The following is a 19,126-nucleotide window of genomic DNA, read 5'->3' on the forward strand; positions in this document are numbered from 1 at the left end:
TTACCAAATGTGCAAGCTTTCTTGCAGTTTTTTTTTAGCCATTCATCTCCACAGAATGCAACACCGCTGTGTGATGTGACACAACCACTGCCAATCAGAATACATTTAATTTTTGTTGCAGGTCAGATCTGAACCACGGCACCCATCAAGAATACCTGGAGTGCATGCATCAATCTGAATCGTGCATTTTAAACTGATAAAAAAGTTGTTTTTTAACGATAACTACAGAAGCCCTGAAATGGCAAACAGGCGTAATTGCACGATTGACGTCACTTATCACACAAATCATTAGGTGGGACGTGTTTTTGTCAAGCTGGGCGGACCACATAAGTGGCGCTTGATAAGGTCATTATGCCGAAAGCCTCTACTCTTAATGTGTGTGTATCAGCATTAGCGACCTGTCAACAAGCCTGTGATAAACACGTCTGTGAAACGAGAGGGAGATCGCTAGAACACAAGAAGTGAAACGAGGACGAGGGGGTGATTAGTGAAAGGGCATCTGCTGTGGAAGTCGGCCTCGAGAGCTCTGTTAGCATGGGTGACTCAGCGAGAGCCCATTATTTTCATCAGTTCAATCATCAGCATGCTAATGACTGCCGCCATTACTGTCCGGCAGAGATAACACGGAGTCTGATGATTCAAATTGACTCTATTCTCATGACGGTTCTTTGGGTTATGTAGTCAACAAGCTAAGATGTCAGCACTGGATAAAGCCCAAGTAATGGTCTGTTCTTGACGGGTATGTATATTACATAGCACTTACAGCGATTAAAGTACAAAATAGGGCATGGAATGATATATAATGACCTATTTATTATTTTTTAGCAATAAATAGTCAGTAAAAGGACATGTTAGTCTACTAGAAAATTTTATATTTTTGATTTATAGCAGCTTTGTATCTTTTTACAAAACGGTTAGCCAAATAAATGCAATTAAAATGCTATTGTTATTTGTTAAGATGAATTCACACATCAATTAAAATGATAAATGATGAAATTAATATTGGTTAAAGTTACTGATAAACATAAAATAATTCTTACAACTTTTGTAACTTTTGATCGCGCTTCAAAAGGCAATAAACTGCCAAATTTGTGGAAAAAAATAAACACACACACACACACACACACACACACACATATATATATATATATATATATATATATATATATATATATATATATATATATATATATATATATATATATATATATTTTTTTTTTTTTTTTTTTTTTTTTTTTGCAGTTTATTGCCTTTTGAAGCTCAATCATTCAACCCTGTTACACACACACAAACACACACATATATATACATATATATATATATATATATATATATATATATATATATATATATATATATATATATATATATACATATATATATATTATATATATATTATATATATACGGTTTGTTATTTACAACTTATGTAATAATGTAAACATTGGACTAGTTTTGTTGATTGCTAAATAATATAATATCAATCTCAAATGTAGCTGAGCATATCTAAAAATTCTCACAACAAAAAACATTGTGTCTGTGCTTAGTCTTTAAAAACAAGAAGACAATAGAGTACCATACTCAAGGAAAGCATTTCATACCGAATGAAAAAAAAAAATCACAAAGAGAGAAACACTACGATAAAAAGATGCATTATTGCAAAGGAAAACGCCAGAACTGCTGTTTGGCCACACAGTCTTCATTTGTATGAGTTTATTTTTAGAGGGAATATTAATGATGATTATTCCGCCTTTCGGCTGTGTTGCATCACTCCCGACTTCATCACAACCAATAGCAATCAATTCCCTCAGCCGGAGAGGAAAACAACGCTATCATTAACGCACACAGTACAGAGTCCCCCAGTTACTGGCTCGGCTCTGAGCGCAGCGCTGCTGTAGTCACTGCATTAATAAATCCTATTTATTCAGTCTGTCTCAAGAGCAATGGATATCCCAAAAACAACCAGCTTTGCACTTCATGCATGAGACGAATGAAAAGAAACCCAAACAAGACGTCTATAAAGTACAAAACTGAACTGCAGCTTTAGCCAAGAGAAATAAGCACAGTTCCAGTGGTAAATGTACAGATGTTTCATTCATAAAGACTGTTTTCTGAAATAGAATCCCTTTGAAGGCTATGATGTCTCTTACTTAAGCATTACTTCTTCCTTCATTGGTCTGGCCAGTTTTGGGAAGAAAGCCATCCTCATACCTCGAGAAGTTTCCGAGTCTGCAGCGCTGGCCATGTTGTCTGTCATGAGGTCGGGTATCCAAGCATCCATCAGAGCCGATTTGAAGATCTGCCGGCTGTCGAGATCTTGAGTGGGCCGATGGTTATTCCTCAGGTAATCCACGGACTTCACATGATCCTGCTGCTCTGTGGTGAAGATGGAGTAGAACGCCTCCAGCTACAGAGAATAAGAGACAGAGAGGCAGAAAGACAAAGAACAACATTATCCACGAGTTTAATCGTGATTTTCTCTTTCATTTCATCATTTTTAGCTCGGCTTTGCAAGGTATGTATGAATTTATTTTCAATTTATTCCGGCAAAAAGATTTCAGTAAGGAGAGAAGTGCATGCTGGGTATGAATTTGCGACTTTACTCTGTGTGATGCTGAATAAAGCAGGTAGAAAAATAAAAGATTGGAACGGATAAGTTAATCCATGTTAGCTGTTTCCAGAATGAGATTTGGAAGTGAGGCTGATTTAAGTTAAACATTCAGTCACACATCAATAGAAAAGTGTATAAATTATTATATTCCATTTTTATGTAAATGGGTGTCTTGGAAGGTTGCTATGCCACAGATGTGGTTAAGAAGACGTTATCATGACATACATTTATAATAATAAAAATATGACTATTACTACTATCAGTATCAACATGACTAAATATTATGTAAATAAGTAAATTAAAATAATAGATGTATTATTATTATTATTATTATTATTATACAATTTTTATATATCATAAAATTATTAAATATATTATTTTTAAATTATTATTGAAATGGGCATTATTAATTATTAATAGATAAATAAAACAAACAAGCACAAATAAATAAATGTAAAAATAAAACTAAACAAGACTGATATGGTAACAAATATGTGACCCTGGACCACAAAACCTTAAGTTTTAAGTAGAACGGGTATATCTGTATCCAACAATACAATAATATGGGTCAACATTATCGGTTTTCCTTTTATGACAAAAATCATTGTATTAAGTAAAGATCATGTTCCATGAAGTTATTTTGTACATAGCTAAGAACTTAATTTGAACAGCATTTTCTCAGTATTTAGATTTTTTTGCACCAGATTCCAGATTTTCAAAGTGCTGTATCTTAAACCTTACATCAACGAAAAACTTGTTTATTTAGCTTTCAGATGGCGTATACATTATGGCTGGTTTTGTGGTTCAAGTTGACATATGTTGCGCATCTTTAGATGAATTTTAGAAAGAGATCAGCACCACTTCATTACATACAATGTAATGAAACTATACATCTACAACGCACATATACATACACATGCATGAATTCGTTTAGCAAATCTTCTGCACCATCTCATTTTCAGGAACATTTGAGCACACAGCAGATGAGTCACACATTGCTAGTGTAATATTGTCTGTTTGTTGTTTGTGTTTGTGTGTTTGCTTGCAGATGGTACGAATATGATACAGGAGAATGAACGCAGACCAATTTCAAGCATAGTGCACACAGCTGGAGGTGATGCATGATCATATGAATGTAAAGTGTATGTAGTCATGATGTGTGTGTGTGTGTGTGTGTGTGTGTGTGTTTATGAACCTGGTGGTAGGACAGGTAAACAGGACGACTGAAGATTATCCACTCTACTACTTTACTGCAAGGAGGTGTCGTGAGCGAGCCTGTGTAGCGGTAATAACTTCCCAAGGATGATGGCAACAGATCCCTCAGTATGAATGGACCAAGGTTTGTTTCCTTCTCTGTTAAATAAAAGACACTGAATAAACACTCCAAGACTGAAGGAGATCTTATGAAGCCTGCCTGAAGCACTACGAGGCAGCAAGATGTGATGGCATATACACAGGTTTTGGTGACATTTTATTATCTCATTGTTAGTTCTTCTGGCATTTTGAAATAAAAGCATCTGCCCAGCTTTCTCTTTATTTCCAGACTGTAACGAAGCGGGCCAAGTTTCTAAACAATAGATGCAGTGATTACATGTTTTAGGACATAGAAAAAAGTTTTGATTAAATTTATAAATCCATTACTGTTGAAAAGTTTGGGCTCAGTAAAAAATAATAATACTTTTATTCAGCAAAAATGCATGGAATTGTTTAAAAGTGACAGTCAGTACCTTTAGAGTTTTATAAAACATAGTCTTTTAAATTATTTAGAACTTTCTTTTCATTTAAAATTCCTGAAAAACATATCAAGGTTTCCACGTAAGTATTAAGCACAAATGTTTTTAGTACTGATAATAGTCAAATATTTCTTGAGCAGCAAACCACCACATTAGAATGATTTCTAAAGGATCATGTAACAATGCTGAAAATTCAGCTTTGCCCTCACATAAAAAAAAAAAAAAATATATATATATATATCAAAATAGAAAACATATTCGAAATTGCACTAATATTTCCAGTTTTATATTCCTGTTTTTGCAGTCCCCGACCACAAACAGTGCAGTAGTGTATGTTTTCAAAGTACGTACGTTTTAAAAAAGACAATTCAAAACTCATATGTAGTTTTTATTTCACAACAGTAAACAGTCTATTTACTTCCAAGAACCTACAAAAGAAAAGCTAAATTTTTCCTCTATTAGAACTCATATCTGAAGAAGCTATATTGCAACACCTTGACTTTTTAATCTCCAAAGAGCCATATAACCAACATGAGAACTGTATTTGCAGTAAAAAAAGTTTGTTGTGCTAAGGCGCTCAGTTTTTATTATTACATTTATTTATTTATATTTCATTTTAGTGTAATTGTACACCCTATAAGCTGTTTATATAGCAACATTTACCATGATGGACTACCCGTTTGAGACCTGTGATGATGGGCTCGGCTGCAATGTTGTCTTTTTTCGCCACCTAGAAAAAACAAAACGCAGCACGAAATTAACGATTATTCCGTTCCTCTATGTTAAAAGAAACGCAAAAAGAATGGGCTGCATTTAAAACCTGCTATTATCGAACATAAGTTTCCCATGTTCTCTGCTTACGCAACATTAAAAACTAGAGCACGCTGACATAAGCACCTTTTATTCAGGTTGATGGAGAAGCTCATTCAGGTCAGAGATGAAATATACTCACTTGTGCTCTCTGAGGATTCATTTGGTTGAACTAGGTGGCAATAAAAGAGCCCAAGGGAACCACCAATACAGGAGCTCCACATCGATTAACTATATAAAACCCCCAGGAACGGACATGTCACACTCCACATGACACCATTCGTCTAAGCACTAATAGCGGTAAGCCATAACGCTGTCACATGTGGGCGAAAGAGTTTAAGTCCGCCGACGTAGGTTATTCTTTCACCATTTGACAATGGATAAACATAGGACACACCTGCGTTCCACTTTCAGCGTGAAGAATAGGCCTGTCACATTAGTTAAGGTGTGTAAAAACCTACTGTATGCGACCGCGCGAAGCATGTTGTGAATGAAGGGGGATGAATGCGGTGCTGCGCTGCAAAAATGTTATTTTCACGGATCATCACGCTGACCTGTTAAGCCTGTTTTTCTCTATACATTCATGTGACATTCCCTGAATACTGAGCCTGTGCACCGCAAATCTTCCTTTTTGGCTGGACTCATTAAGAAAAGCGTGGAAAATTTGCCATTTTCACCCTTGATAAGAACGTTTGTCACAGTCGAAAAAGAAGAAAAAACTTGAAATAAACAGGAGACAATGCTGTTGGGAGCATAATTGTATATGTATTTGCTCTGTTATGTCACTTTCGTAAACTTGTCCCTCAGTGAAAACAAACGCTAATGCAATTACAATAGAGGTCTATGAAGCAAGGCATTTCTGCAAAAGCCTTATAATATTTTTTTACACTACCGTTCAAATGTCTACACTGACAATTCTAATAAATATTATCATATTAGAATGATTTCCGAAGGATAATGAAGACCGGAACAATGATGCATAATCCAAATTGTAAAACATTTACATGGAAAATGATTATTTTTTAATCTCACAATTTCACAGATTTTACTGTATTTCTGGTCAAATAAATGCAAAAGAGAAAAATCATACAAACCCCAAACTTTCTTCTAAGAGTAAAAAGTGTGTTTTATTAGCGGTAACGTTGTCTAAATCATCCTTTCAGACTACTTTTCGAAAGCATAAATGGCTGATTATGCAGGTCCAGATGCAAAAGAAGAATAAAGCCTGCAGATTTTTGTGGAAATCATTATTTGGGTTCCCCATCTGGGCCTGCAAAACATTTATCCATAAACCACACCTTTTTTTCTTTAAAATACACGGCTAACTACATCTACAAGAAGAGGCCATGCTAACCAGTCGAATCTTGACCTCTTGGTTACATCATGCCATTTTTTGACATGCTCATACATGATTGTATGAACCTTCGTACAGACAAGGTTAGAAGGCCATTTCGTCATGCCAGTCACTCTCAAAGTCTTGCAGCTAGACTTCTGAAGCAGTTTAATCGTACTTTAACTTTCATTCCATTGCAATGCCTTGCCCCATGGACTTTCATTATTCTTTGAAACCGAAGTTAGAAGCAAGTTTATTCTATTATACTTTGAGAGAAAGATGGCTAGAGGGCAGGAGAAGATGTCTGCACTTTCTTCTACCTGTTGCTAATGGTGAAAATAAGCCTTGAGGCTACATGGGCCCAAACCAAATCTATCTGATGTTTTTTAGTCTCTGGTACCACAAGCTATAAAGCCCTATTTCACAGGCTGGTAAACATCCGAAAATCCCCCCGAAAAATCAAAGAAGATCTTCACCTGAAAGAAGACAGCCATGGCGGCGATGTTTCGTCTCTCCTTTATCGCGGTGCTCAGACTGTCAAAATCATCCGAATTGTAGAAATAAATCTGCATCTATAAGGCAAAGAGATGAGAACATGGTTTTATAACTGCATTCTTATTTGACAGGATATGAAACGGCTCACACTAATGTTCTGCTTTGACTTTCCTGTTTGGTAAACACAATGCATCGTGGTATCGAAATTGGTACAGTAGCGCTGTCAAATCCTCACGAATTGATATTCCTCTCATCGTCTTCACGCACACACAATAACGGCATATCTGTCATATCCTACTTCTCTCATCACTCCACATTTTGACATCTGAGACAACTAAGGATTATACGCTTTCTCTCTGAGGACGGATTTAGGAAGAAAGCGAACCTCAGAAGCAAATCCCCTCGGCACGGCGCAATAAACAACATGTCTTTGTTGCCTTAAACATTGTCTCTGAACAAACGCACAAAGTGCCATGTGTCAAATAAATGCTAAATCTACTATTACAGAAAAAACAGGGACGATCTTACAAAGAGAGAGAGGGAGAGAAAGGAAAGCGGGATGAATGGCGTGTCAAAGCTCACAGCAGCTGAGCAATCGTGAAAGAGATCGTTGAAATGCAGGGAATAAGATTAAGCCTCGCTTTGACAATCACGTTCCAATTGAGCTTATTCTCTGGCAGCCTTTCGAGCGCCGACGTTATTTGCCTGCCCGTGTTGTTCTCTCTTCGTTTTATATTGTAGACTTTGCTTTAGCACATTTCCCTGGTCATTTAATGGTGCATGTAAGAAAAATAGCAAGCTCTTGTATTGTTAGACCAGTGCTTCTCAACCGACGGGCGGAAGCTTGTTTTGAGGACAGCAGATACTGCTATGTACAAAGAATTAAATGCGACTAACCATATAATCCTACACTTAGGATAGGAAAATACTTTTTTTTAATAAAAAAAGCAGAGGCATCCAATCAAACTCAACCCTTTAGAAATCAGACAAATAGAACATGTGAATCTGGACCAAATTGTATATTTAAATTGTATATTTACAGTACATTTATAGCAATAGCCAAAAATACATATAGCACGGGTCAAAAAAAGATCATGTTCCATGAGGATATTTTGTTAATTTCCCAAAGTACATATATCAAAACCTAACTTTTGAATATTAATATGCCTTGCTAAGAACTTCATTTGGACAACTTTACAGGCAATTTTATAGATTTTTTTAAACCCTCAGATCCCAGATTTTTTACATAGTTACATCACGCCCAAATATTGTCCTAAGCTTATTTATTCAGCTTTCAGAAAATGTGTACATCTCCACTTCGAAAAATGGGTTTTGCAGTCCATTGTTACATATGACAATAACTACATTAAAAACAGGTAACTAGACCAACAGTGCTTTCTATGTAGTTGCATACTAAAACTCATTCCTTGACATAAATTTTCAGATGGTACATGGATCTGCTAATTCATTGTGTCATCATCCACACAAAAAAGCATAAGTCTGACCACTTAAAAAATGTAAGAACATTCTTCCTCAAAAAGAAAAGTTTGGACTGTAGTATCTTTATACAGTAAACTTAAGAATAACATTTACTGAACAACTAGTTGATATCTCTGCTATCTTTTTTTTGGGAGATCCAGGCACTGTTATTTATATGCATTTTTTGTAAGAAATCTGTTTTCTCTTTGATCTAAATAGTCTGTTGTCTTTACCAAATTACATACTATTTTCTCACTTTGGGCCTCTGAATAAAAAGTATTTTTTCTTTCTTTGAATTTGAGCTTCACGTTCTCCCTGTATCATACTATATTAGCCATAATGTATGCCACATGTATTTGCACTTTTTTGTAATATTTGTTATCTAAAGTTTCAATAAACTCTTCCAACTACTCACACTACTATCATTTCACATTGGGCTTTACAGGGTTAACATATGTAATGCAAACAGTATGCCAAAGTTTAATACTTCGGGTTAAGAGTTCATTTAAACACTAACGCTGATGCTTTCCTTGGCAAGCAGCACTAAAATAGTGGCAAAAAGGCCAAAAAATAAAATTAACATTATTGCTGTTGTGGTTTAATTTACTGTGCCAGATTTGAGCCAGAGGTCAACAAAAGTCGTCGAGAGATAATTGGATGCATCTCTTCTCAGTCTCTGGCTTCAATGCGTTTGGGTTTTAAATCGCTAGATAATGCTTAGCAGCTATCCAGCGGCGTGCGGATACACATCAATTGTATTTCTGTGTAAAATGGGATTTATAGAGCGGAGTCGATTCGTCTAATGAGAAAGTGCTGCCAGAGAGGCGGAGCCAGCCCAGGTCGTCTGACCTCTGTGCCAGCTAATTCCCAACAAACTTAGACTGATGAATACAAATGATTTCGCTTTCCCATCCTCTAAACCGTTGTTGTGTAGACACTGCACTGACAGAAAAGAAATACTGCTAGATCATGGATAAATGCCAGTAAGGTTCAGCTCAAGAATTTAGGATTCATTTCTACTCTGAGCATATTCTGACCTTGTTTGAACACTGAAATGAAATGGAATGAAATAAAGAGCTATTTCTGTAAAGGAGACTGATACGCCCTTGGCAAGGCAACAGTCATGGCAAAGGAACCCAAGGCATTTCAGGTAAAAGCCAGGCAACTAAAAAACGAACCTCCAAACAAAGTAATTAAGACCAGACAATGTCAGAAGGGGTGGACAATGAATTAAACCGCTAATAAAGAGAAGAAAGAACAAAGTTAAAGTCTTTAATGAAAACCAATCAGTCTCCTTCAGGCCTCTTTTAAATCACAGACTTTAATGGTGTCCATTTATTGTCTTCACGGGGGGAAATATATTACTCATTTATCACCAAACCTCATTAGCCAATTAGCTTCCTCCAAGAGCCAATTCAGAGTTTATGGTGACCAAAAGTAAAGCATAGCACAAACACGTTTAGTTAATGAATCAAAATGGGACAGAAACCATGTGTGGAAACAAAAAATAGCCAGTATACACTTGACTTAACAAGTTCTAGCGTATAGTGCGATTGCATAATATTTAATTTGATTGCAGTGGTGCGTCCATTCTGAATTTTTTAGCTTTGCACTCATTTATCAGAAATCTCAAAATGAAAATTGATTGCACTGTACAGTGTTTCTTGCACCTAGCTTTTATATGCATGTTATCAACGGCAAATGGAGAAGGTTTACAAGCAAGAACTAACACACTAATTTTGTGCAAAATAATATCTGTAAGGCAAAAGAGACACTTTTTGAACTGGAAGGTTGTTGAAAGCAACTACAAAACACCCTGTAAGGCATGGAAAGGAATTACACTTAATTAAAAATTTAGCTTTTTCGTCATTATTGACTAAGATGAGCACTGGGGCTCAGAACTTCTTTTGTCATATCCACAAAATTCTTTTATAAAACAAAACAAATCAAAAATACTACTAAAATTTTCTATTATATATAATTATTGCAATAATGGAAATGACACTGAATGGAAACAAATACGCCCATTTACATACCAAGTTGAACTGCTGAAGAAGACGAATCATTTTAAAAAACACCACCTTGAGGCAAGAATTAAGGAAGCCAAATATCCTTGCTGTTCAGTGAAATGTAGCAGGTACACCATCAAGTCAATAAAACGTATCGATCCAAGTTTCATTGAGAGGTCCTTCAATTAGTGCAGATTAGTATACCGCTTTCAACCTACTCAAGTCAAGGTGAAATCCTTGAACTTTATTGAAGAAACTCATTTAGTAACGTTATCCTCCTCTCCTAAAATCCATTCCTAATAAGATTTTTTTTTAATGTGAAAGTGGGTGGTTTAAGGACTATTCAAAAGAACTGTTATGAACTTGTTTTTGCAAAGAAACACGGGACTCCTTTAGCCCTTTTGGCAACTTTTTTTCTTTCAAGTGGAACTGATATTGTTTTTCGAGTGCAGTTGACACACATTAGGGACATAATGTGTCACACTCACTTCTACTGGAAACTTCTTTCCATTGATGCTGTGCTCAGAACCAGCTGATCCATTGGTGCTGCCCCAGTGAAACTCCACCTTCTCTGCTTTGAAGCGTCCAGGTAGGCCGGCCCCTCTCACAAAGTAATCATTCTTCAGAACAATAGACACTGGAATGAAAAAAAGAAGATCAGATTAGAGAATGGATATAAAAATACATTTAATGAGCTGTGGTATGTAAAACCGAGGCTGCCAAGTGTATTACATTAAGCTGTGTAATTCAACGACAAATAATGTAGGCAGATATATATACATTTTAATATCCCACTCTCCTTCAGACTGTAAAATGCTCCAGGGGAATTTTGTCTTTTTTATGTTGACAAAGGACCTTTAAAACAAATAATGATGCATAAGAAACTGAGTATGCACTCTGCAGGCCAGAGCGGACACATCAAAATGAGCTCCATGGGCTCTCCTGGCACAGACCGTCACATTATACCGCATTAAGAGTTGACCTTCTGACTCCTTAAAGCCTGGATTGGTAAACAAATTGAAATATCTTCCATTTCTTCTGCTGGGTAGACTCCGCTGAAACTATATAACTTCTTCATACAACTTGTTTTTCCACGGCCAATTAACAAACGTGGTCAAAATCAATGCTATTTGAAACAATTCTGGACATTTAAATCCATTTAACTGCAAGTACGTGCATTATTACTGAGCTTATTGTTAATAAATCAAAATGTTAACAACTTTCACAGTCATTAACAATGCATTTATTGAATGTTTAATTTTAAATAACGTCTCTTTATTTTGTGATCGGATAGGACAATGCAAAAATTACAATTAGAATGCTAATACTACAAAATTCACTTTAAAAGGCCACTTTAATTGGTTTTCAATTTATAAAATGCTTCACAAATAAGTCACATCGTTCAATGCTAAACTGGACAGAGCTCTACCACATACTCTCTAAGAATCTAAGAAGTGTAAAAAAAACTAAGATGAACTACAAGGAACCACTCAAAGCATCTCACACGAGCAAAGCTCTCATGTGGAGATCTCGGTTTAATTCTAAAGTAAACTAAAGTGCTGGGGTGAGAACAAACAACTGATTTAGGCGGGATATGAGGAATGTTTGTGAAGAGATGGGATCTTTTGGTGAATACACACACTGGGCTAAAGACTTGTGGTACTCAGGAGACGCTTGTGATGCCGGGGTTTTAAAGGATCTAACGCTGTGCTCTGTAAACAGTAGAAAAAGCTCCTATGGTAATTATGCCACAGCGTGTTTATGGTCTTGGCGAGCATTCCCAAAAACCTTCTCAGTAAAAGCGCTCTACAGTGTGCCATTCTCCAAATTACTCCTAATTAAAACCACCATAAAGTAACATTTGAAATGCGCAAAATATGCTTTCGCACTGCTAATTTTAGATTTGCAGGCCAAAAAGAATGATTTTGTTACAGATGTGTACAACAAACGCACAATATAGATGTGTTTTTGCTGCTACTAATAATATGAAAAATTAAGAAAATTTGAATTTTTTTTTTGATGATGATCAAATTATTCATATGTATTCACACTAGTTTTTAAAAGTTGCAGGTCAATAAGTTTTTTTCCTAAAAAAACAAAAAACAAGACATTACTACATTTAAAAAAAAAATCCTCAGACCTCTTTAAGTTTAGGCCTTCAAAAAATAAATTTCCACATCCACAGGGCATCACAACAGATCTTTTAGGAACTTTGAGAGGGCATTGCACATGTCTGAAATTAGCTTGGGCTTTGACTTTCAAACTCCCTCAGACCTGATGCAACTGTCTGTCAATATAGGAAACTTGCAAACTGCTTCTTATTAATGCAATTATTTGGAAATATATTAAACATTTAGGTGGCCTGAAGCTAAGAGGAAGGTCAAAGTTCTGGAACAATAGCAGTTTCAATCTTTGGTCGAACCTGTTTTGCCTGTGTTCTTCATGGTGGTCCTGTTTGATGACTTGTTTTCAAAGCCATCCAAGGTGAGCTCCTGGCACTCCTGAGAGACCTGGGTGTCTAGATCTAGGATATCTACCGGAGACTGATTCCTTTCTCCACATTCTGGATAAGCAGAAGCCCACCTTCGAGGTCCATAGGTGCCTGTGAAAGAATAATAATAATAATAATAATAAATTTGAAGAATAAACATTTACACATTGGCAGATGCTAGAAGGCGCTCAAGTTATACGGAATACATATTGCTGATGATTAATGTCCTTTTTAAAATCACAACAGAGATGTATTTCAATATGTAACAGAGAATACATATTTTCCAGCATTTTTTTTCCACAATTTTTAAAATCACATTTTTTCTTCACTAGGCCATTTTAAAAGGTCCTGCTGTGTGGCATATCACTTTTTAAAAGTTGCAATATTCCAAGCAGTCTCTCAGTTAACACGAGGCCTCTTGATTAATAAAAATATCATGCCTAATCATTTAACCTAAAAAAACCAAAAAACTGAATGTGCAAAACGGTATTTTAGAGTGCATCATGTCACACACCAGGACAGAATTAAATTATTCCTCTGTTGACTAAACATTGACTCATCTCTGTCTAGCAGTTGAGGAAAAGTACACATTTGCAATGTAAATCTGAATTAGCAAAACACAAATGCAACGCAAACTTTTTCTGCACATAAATCCCTCTTCTCGTGATGATGTTGAGCTATTATTTGATACTCATCAGCCATCTGTGTTGGTCTAAGACAGAGAAATATGAGCTCACATGTTCTGCAAACATGCAGCACTAAACTGATGAATGGTTTCATTACCGGTGGTGGCAGACATATCAGAGTCCATGTCATAGTGGTGTATGTAAATTGCCTCCTAATGGTTAATGCTTTGCGCATCAAATTAAGTCTCCCACACAGTATATGAATAATAATCTTTGACATGTTGAGGGGTGCGGTAAACAGATATATAGGACTCTTAGGAGCAGTAAAAGCAACTGTGTTTCTCTTTAACAATCTGTACAAACTGTCTATGGAAAACTGTCATTTTAATCACCATTTTCGGCTTCCTGCCAGGACAAATGTACACAGCAATATGTAATTTTAATGTCTGATGAGCGGTTATGGGGTGCCTGAAGCTAATCACTCCAATTTTGGGACCTGCTTTTCCAGAGTCAGATTAAACAGACTTTGCTATGGCAACCTGAATACTCGTAGTCACAAGAAGGTACGAAATTTAACTAACCACTATAATTTTATCATCAGCACTGCTCGCACCGAGATTCTTTCAGCCTGGATAGTCAAAGTGGGAGGAGAGGGAAAAAAAACTCGGGATTGATTGGTTCAAAAGGTGCACGGTTACCATCGCAATGCTATCTCGTGCAAGCATTGACCTTATGCCAATCAAATGCATAGTTAAAAATGGGCTTGGGTTTTGAAGCAATTTGAGAGTTATAACAAAAGTATTTTATGCTGGAGATTCAAAGACAGCACATCAGATTTGCCCTCGGGCTTGAGGGTCTGATCGTGGTGTCAAGAATGATGTTGTCTCTAATCTTCTGCGCTAAAAGTCTGTTGACTCCCAACTGAGCTCAGTTACACTTATTTTCCATGTCGATAGACTATGACATCCTGATGATATTCTCAGAGAAACAGGTCCGTTTGATAGAGCTAGATTTGTATGGTGGGGTCACTAGTGGACAGCTGAGTATGAAAAACCAAACAAATAAAAAACGCTGTGAAACAGACTTGGGTCCAAAACAATGCTTTAATAGTACACACTTTTGTTTGTTTCAGTGTAAAACAAGAAGCTACTACTAAGTATTTTATATTTTACAGTTTTGTTCTCCATTAACGAAAAATCAGCAGCTTTTTAACTAATTGGTTCAGTGAATGATTCAATGACTCAAGCACTGACAGCAACTTCTTGATGCTTTTCTCAATGCTTTTGAACAAAGCAATGAATGACTCACTCATGAAGACTTGTTTCCAACTACTGGTGTATTTATGCAACCTACAGAGTGAGTCACTAAACAAGTATACTGATATAGATATATATGCCGAAATATACATTTATAGAAATTGTACAATAAAATAAAATAAATTTCAAAAAAATATTGCATTGTATTGTATTGTTAGACCACTAATGGACCAAGAAATTGAACACTGAAAACAGCCTGATATGCCCTGACCAGTTTCAACTCTTCACCCAGGTCACTGGAACAGGAACACTGAGACCAAGAGAGAATGGGGGAGCTCTCTTTTCCATCTGACAGATTAAGGTCAGATCACTTTCCATTGGGACAGAAGAAGTCATGCTTCTTCTCTTTTAAGGAAAGGTTACTCCTCTTACCCAATTAATGAGGGGACAAGTAGGTCATTCCAAAGATCTTGGCCCGCTGCTACTGTGCAGAAATCTCCTCGGAGCTCTGCTAATTGACATCAATTTTCCAGCAACGAAAAAGCAACTGGTTTTTCAGCTGTGAATATTTTTGCATTCACACAACATGGTTGTCCAAGTCCAAAATGATGAATTGATTCTACAACCTGATGCTGTTTTTTCCCCAATGTCAGAAGCCAATTAAACACATCCTGAGGGTTATCGTGGCTTTCACTGTATCTCCTCAGGGTTCTGTGTCTATGCTTTTAGGCTGGCAGTTCAGACGACAGTCAGCCGCTTGTTTTTTTCCACCCAGGCGTAGAGTCTCAGTGCTAATATGATTCTTAGATGGACGCTGGATTACCCCTTTCCACCTCTCCATTGATTTCTCTTTGGGCCAGACTCCTCTATTCTGATTTGTTAAGTGCTGGCACGGTGAGCCCGAACCAGCTGTCGGTTTTTGTCCCAGCAGGGGTTGGATATCTGCACAAAGACACTTCACCTGAAATACTCAATCTCTCCTCCAGATTCAGCCCGCTTTGACATAAGCCCCCCACCGCAACTCAGGTCACCATCTACTCTGAAATAGATTTAAAACACCTGCGCAAAGCTGAGACGAATTCGCTTCACTTTCTTATCTCCTAATTAATTAGTCATCCAGGTTCCTTTGAGAAAAGATCAAGACGCGGTTCTCATCCTAAGCTATCAGCCTACGGTATTTCCCGCACGCCGTCCACGTCCGTCCAACTGACAGTCCACAAATCTTCATTGAACCATTTAATCTCTCCGTGTCACACACTAAACAATTGGCTCTGCCGGAGTCTTCAATTGTGACAGTGACACTACATCCACCCTGCCAGGGTGATCTCTGGATCGCTCGCTCTTAAAAGTCGCTCAACATCTCCTTCTCTTCAACACTTCGTTTGTCCTTAAGGACCGTATACATAACTGGCGACCGGTCACCTCAGACGATGTGGCTCACGAGCTGCGAGATGCAACAGCTTTCATCGCGTCACACTGAGGGATGTGTTGAGGGAAGGTGAGAGCTGACAGTTTTGTCGTGTCTTGCTCTCTCGAATGCAACAAATTTGCAGCAACACAGAGAGGAAACCTATCAACTCTGCTTCACAGACTGAGAAAAAAAAACATCAGAGGAGATATGACAAGATAATTAATGAGACGTACCCCCCCAAATTAAAATTCTGCCATCATTTGCTCCGTATTGTTATACTATTTATTATCTTTTTTGTTTGTGCTGCACAGAAGATTTAAATTTTCTAATTTTTATTCATCAAAGAATCCTGAAAAATATTGAGAAGCACAACTGTTTTCAACACTGATAAAAATAAGATTTTTTTTCTTGTGCACCAAATTAGCATATTAGCTCAATTTATGAAGGATCATGTGACTCTGAGGACCGAAGTGATTGATGAGAAGTCAGCTTTGCCATAACAGGATTTAATATAGGAAATATAATAAAACAAAACATACATTGTACACAGTCTCTTACATTATTATTATTATTCCCGAAAACATTAAAATATACAGACCCCAAAAACTTGAAGCGTAGTATATCATTAAAGTGAGGAACATAATAAAATATGTATTAATGAAATCTGAATTTATTAACTCTGAATATGCATAAGTGTCAATGATATTTGACTTTTATACTGCTTTTTTTTTCATCAACACTTGATGAATGAATTGTACTCTGACGGATTCATTACCTTTCACTGATTGTGGAAAATTTCTGCAGAAATACATTTGAGAGCACCGGTATGGATCATAAGATGATATTATATGCCTTGAAGCCCTTTTGAATTTTTCATTGACACTCAAACATCAAGGCAATGTGAGACGTGAGCGCTACATATGTGTATTTTCAAACGCTTCCCTGAGAGATGCAATTACACTGCAATACTTTATCTCTCATTGGTGCTCCATAAGCTTAAGATTTGCCTGAATTTAATTGTGAATTTTCATCACATAAACTCCTCTAATATACACAAGTGTGATTAAACTACGTAATACACTTTGTGTAGCAAGCCATTGTGTTTGCAGACATCTTTTACCCCATCAAATACACAAAAATCCTTTATAAAATGTAGAAATGTTACAGCAGAACAAATTGACTTGGATAATTACATGTTGTACGAGTCATCATCCTTTCCAGATATATTACCGTTTATCAGCCATTACACTCCTCGTGGCCTTTCTGTATATAACAGAAATATCAATAAACCTATAACAGCCTCATCTAAATAAAAGACTGCCTCTGATTCAATAGGCGACTTGAAGTGCTCGCAATCTTGCAGCTGTGCGATAAATCTGACTACTTTTCCAACTTCTTTCTTTCGTATGGCCAAGAAATAACTCATCTTTTATGTCCTGCCAATTCATATAATTCACACTGCATTTTAATTAGCGTTCAGAACAATCTCACCAAACAATTTGAAAGCTCTAATTTATATCTCAGTCTTGGAATAGCAGGCTAATTAACAGAGACACTAATTGGATTAATTCTGCGTGATCTGATTCCCAGAAAGAGACAGGAGGAGCGAGATAATGATAATGAGAATGAAACAACATTTTTTTCCATCTATCTCAGGCCAGGCAATGCAAAGAGATACACGACTATATCATCGTTTTATTTATTTTTAATCAAACTGTAATTGTAAGCAACTAGGGATTAAAACAAGAAGTGGCTCTATGTAACTTATTTTATTGATGACAGAAGTTGGCATAAAACACATCTTGGATTATTACACTGTTTGTGTTGCCCTAAGGCCTGAATTTATGAATGAATGAAGGGAACGTGGGACTGGATAGTGTAAAAATACTAATAATGTAACACAAGGCCCTAGATGCTCATTTAAAATCAAAAACACATTAACAGATGCAAGAAAATGGAAAACCCCTTTGGACTGGATTGGATTTCTTCATGTATAATCTTGTAAAATGACATCTGATCATCTGAAGTCTTATTTAAGAAGCATCACACTAAATAAATTAGAAAAAAGTTGCTAAGCTATCTGTGCGGTTTCTAGGATAGTCGCAGGCCCTAGTCCAAAAAAAAAAAGTCTACAATATTCTGACCCTAGCAAGGATGATAATGCTTGCCTCAGAAAATGCTTCTAAATATCAAAATTAAGTGCACATCTGTGATAATGGTCTCTTGAAAAAATGGTAATTGGAATTCAAATGGGTTTGATTTGACCTGCCATATTGTAAAAAAAAAAAAAAAGAGAAAGAAAAAGTTATGGTTGCATGCACTTTGCTCTAGCAGAAATTTCCATTCAATTTCAGAAGCCATTTAGCTGCCTTTTTGAACGAGTGGGCTCCCTGTAAAGACAGGTGCAAAGACACTCTGTTGGATCCCTAAAAAGTGACTATGAACCACGAGATGACAGCTACAACATCTGTGTTCAAAAGTGTGACATTATAAAAACATGAAGCCACAAGTGTTATTTCTAGGAGCAAAGAAAAACGTTTTCTTTTTCTTTCAAAAATGACAGAAGTCTAAGCCAATTTTCTAAATCTGTAGTTTTGACTTGTTTTGCAGTAAAAATAAAAACATGATATACAGCACATGAGATGAGATATATAAACATACAAAAATTATAGTGATTTTAACGGTAAAAAAATGAATTCCCTAGAATTTCATTTAAATTTTGTTTGAATTTGATGTTTTTTTTTCTTAGATTTATTTTCTGATCAGTTATGTTTATTATTATGCATGTTACATGTAATGTTGTTAAATTAAAGTTTATTGCGTATTACAGTTTAATGAGTCTCTCTTTAAAAGCTGCTTGTGATGAGCTTCGG

The 19,126-nt window shown here is 36.3% G+C and overlaps 1 protein-coding gene across 1 annotated transcript in view; it reads right to left on the reverse strand.

Moving 5' to 3' along the window:
* Positions 1-19,126, reverse strand: part of ca16b (carbonic anhydrase XVI b) — a 70,628-nt gene that overhangs the window by 21,223 nt on the left and 30,279 nt on the right. Inside the window, 6 exon segments of the mRNA XM_043242246.1 lie at positions 2,211-2,406; positions 3,806-3,963; positions 5,007-5,073; positions 6,963-7,058; positions 10,958-11,106; positions 12,892-13,071. Of these exon segments, the coding sequence (XP_043098181.1) occupies positions 2,211-2,406; positions 3,806-3,963; positions 5,007-5,073; positions 6,963-7,058; positions 10,958-11,106; positions 12,892-13,071 (846 nt within the window).

Source organism: Puntigrus tetrazona, chromosome 6, assembly GCF_018831695.1.
Source record: "Puntigrus tetrazona isolate hp1 chromosome 6, ASM1883169v1, whole genome shotgun sequence".
In the NCBI taxonomy this organism is placed as follows: Eukaryota; Metazoa; Chordata; class Actinopteri; order Cypriniformes; family Cyprinidae; genus Puntigrus; species Puntigrus tetrazona.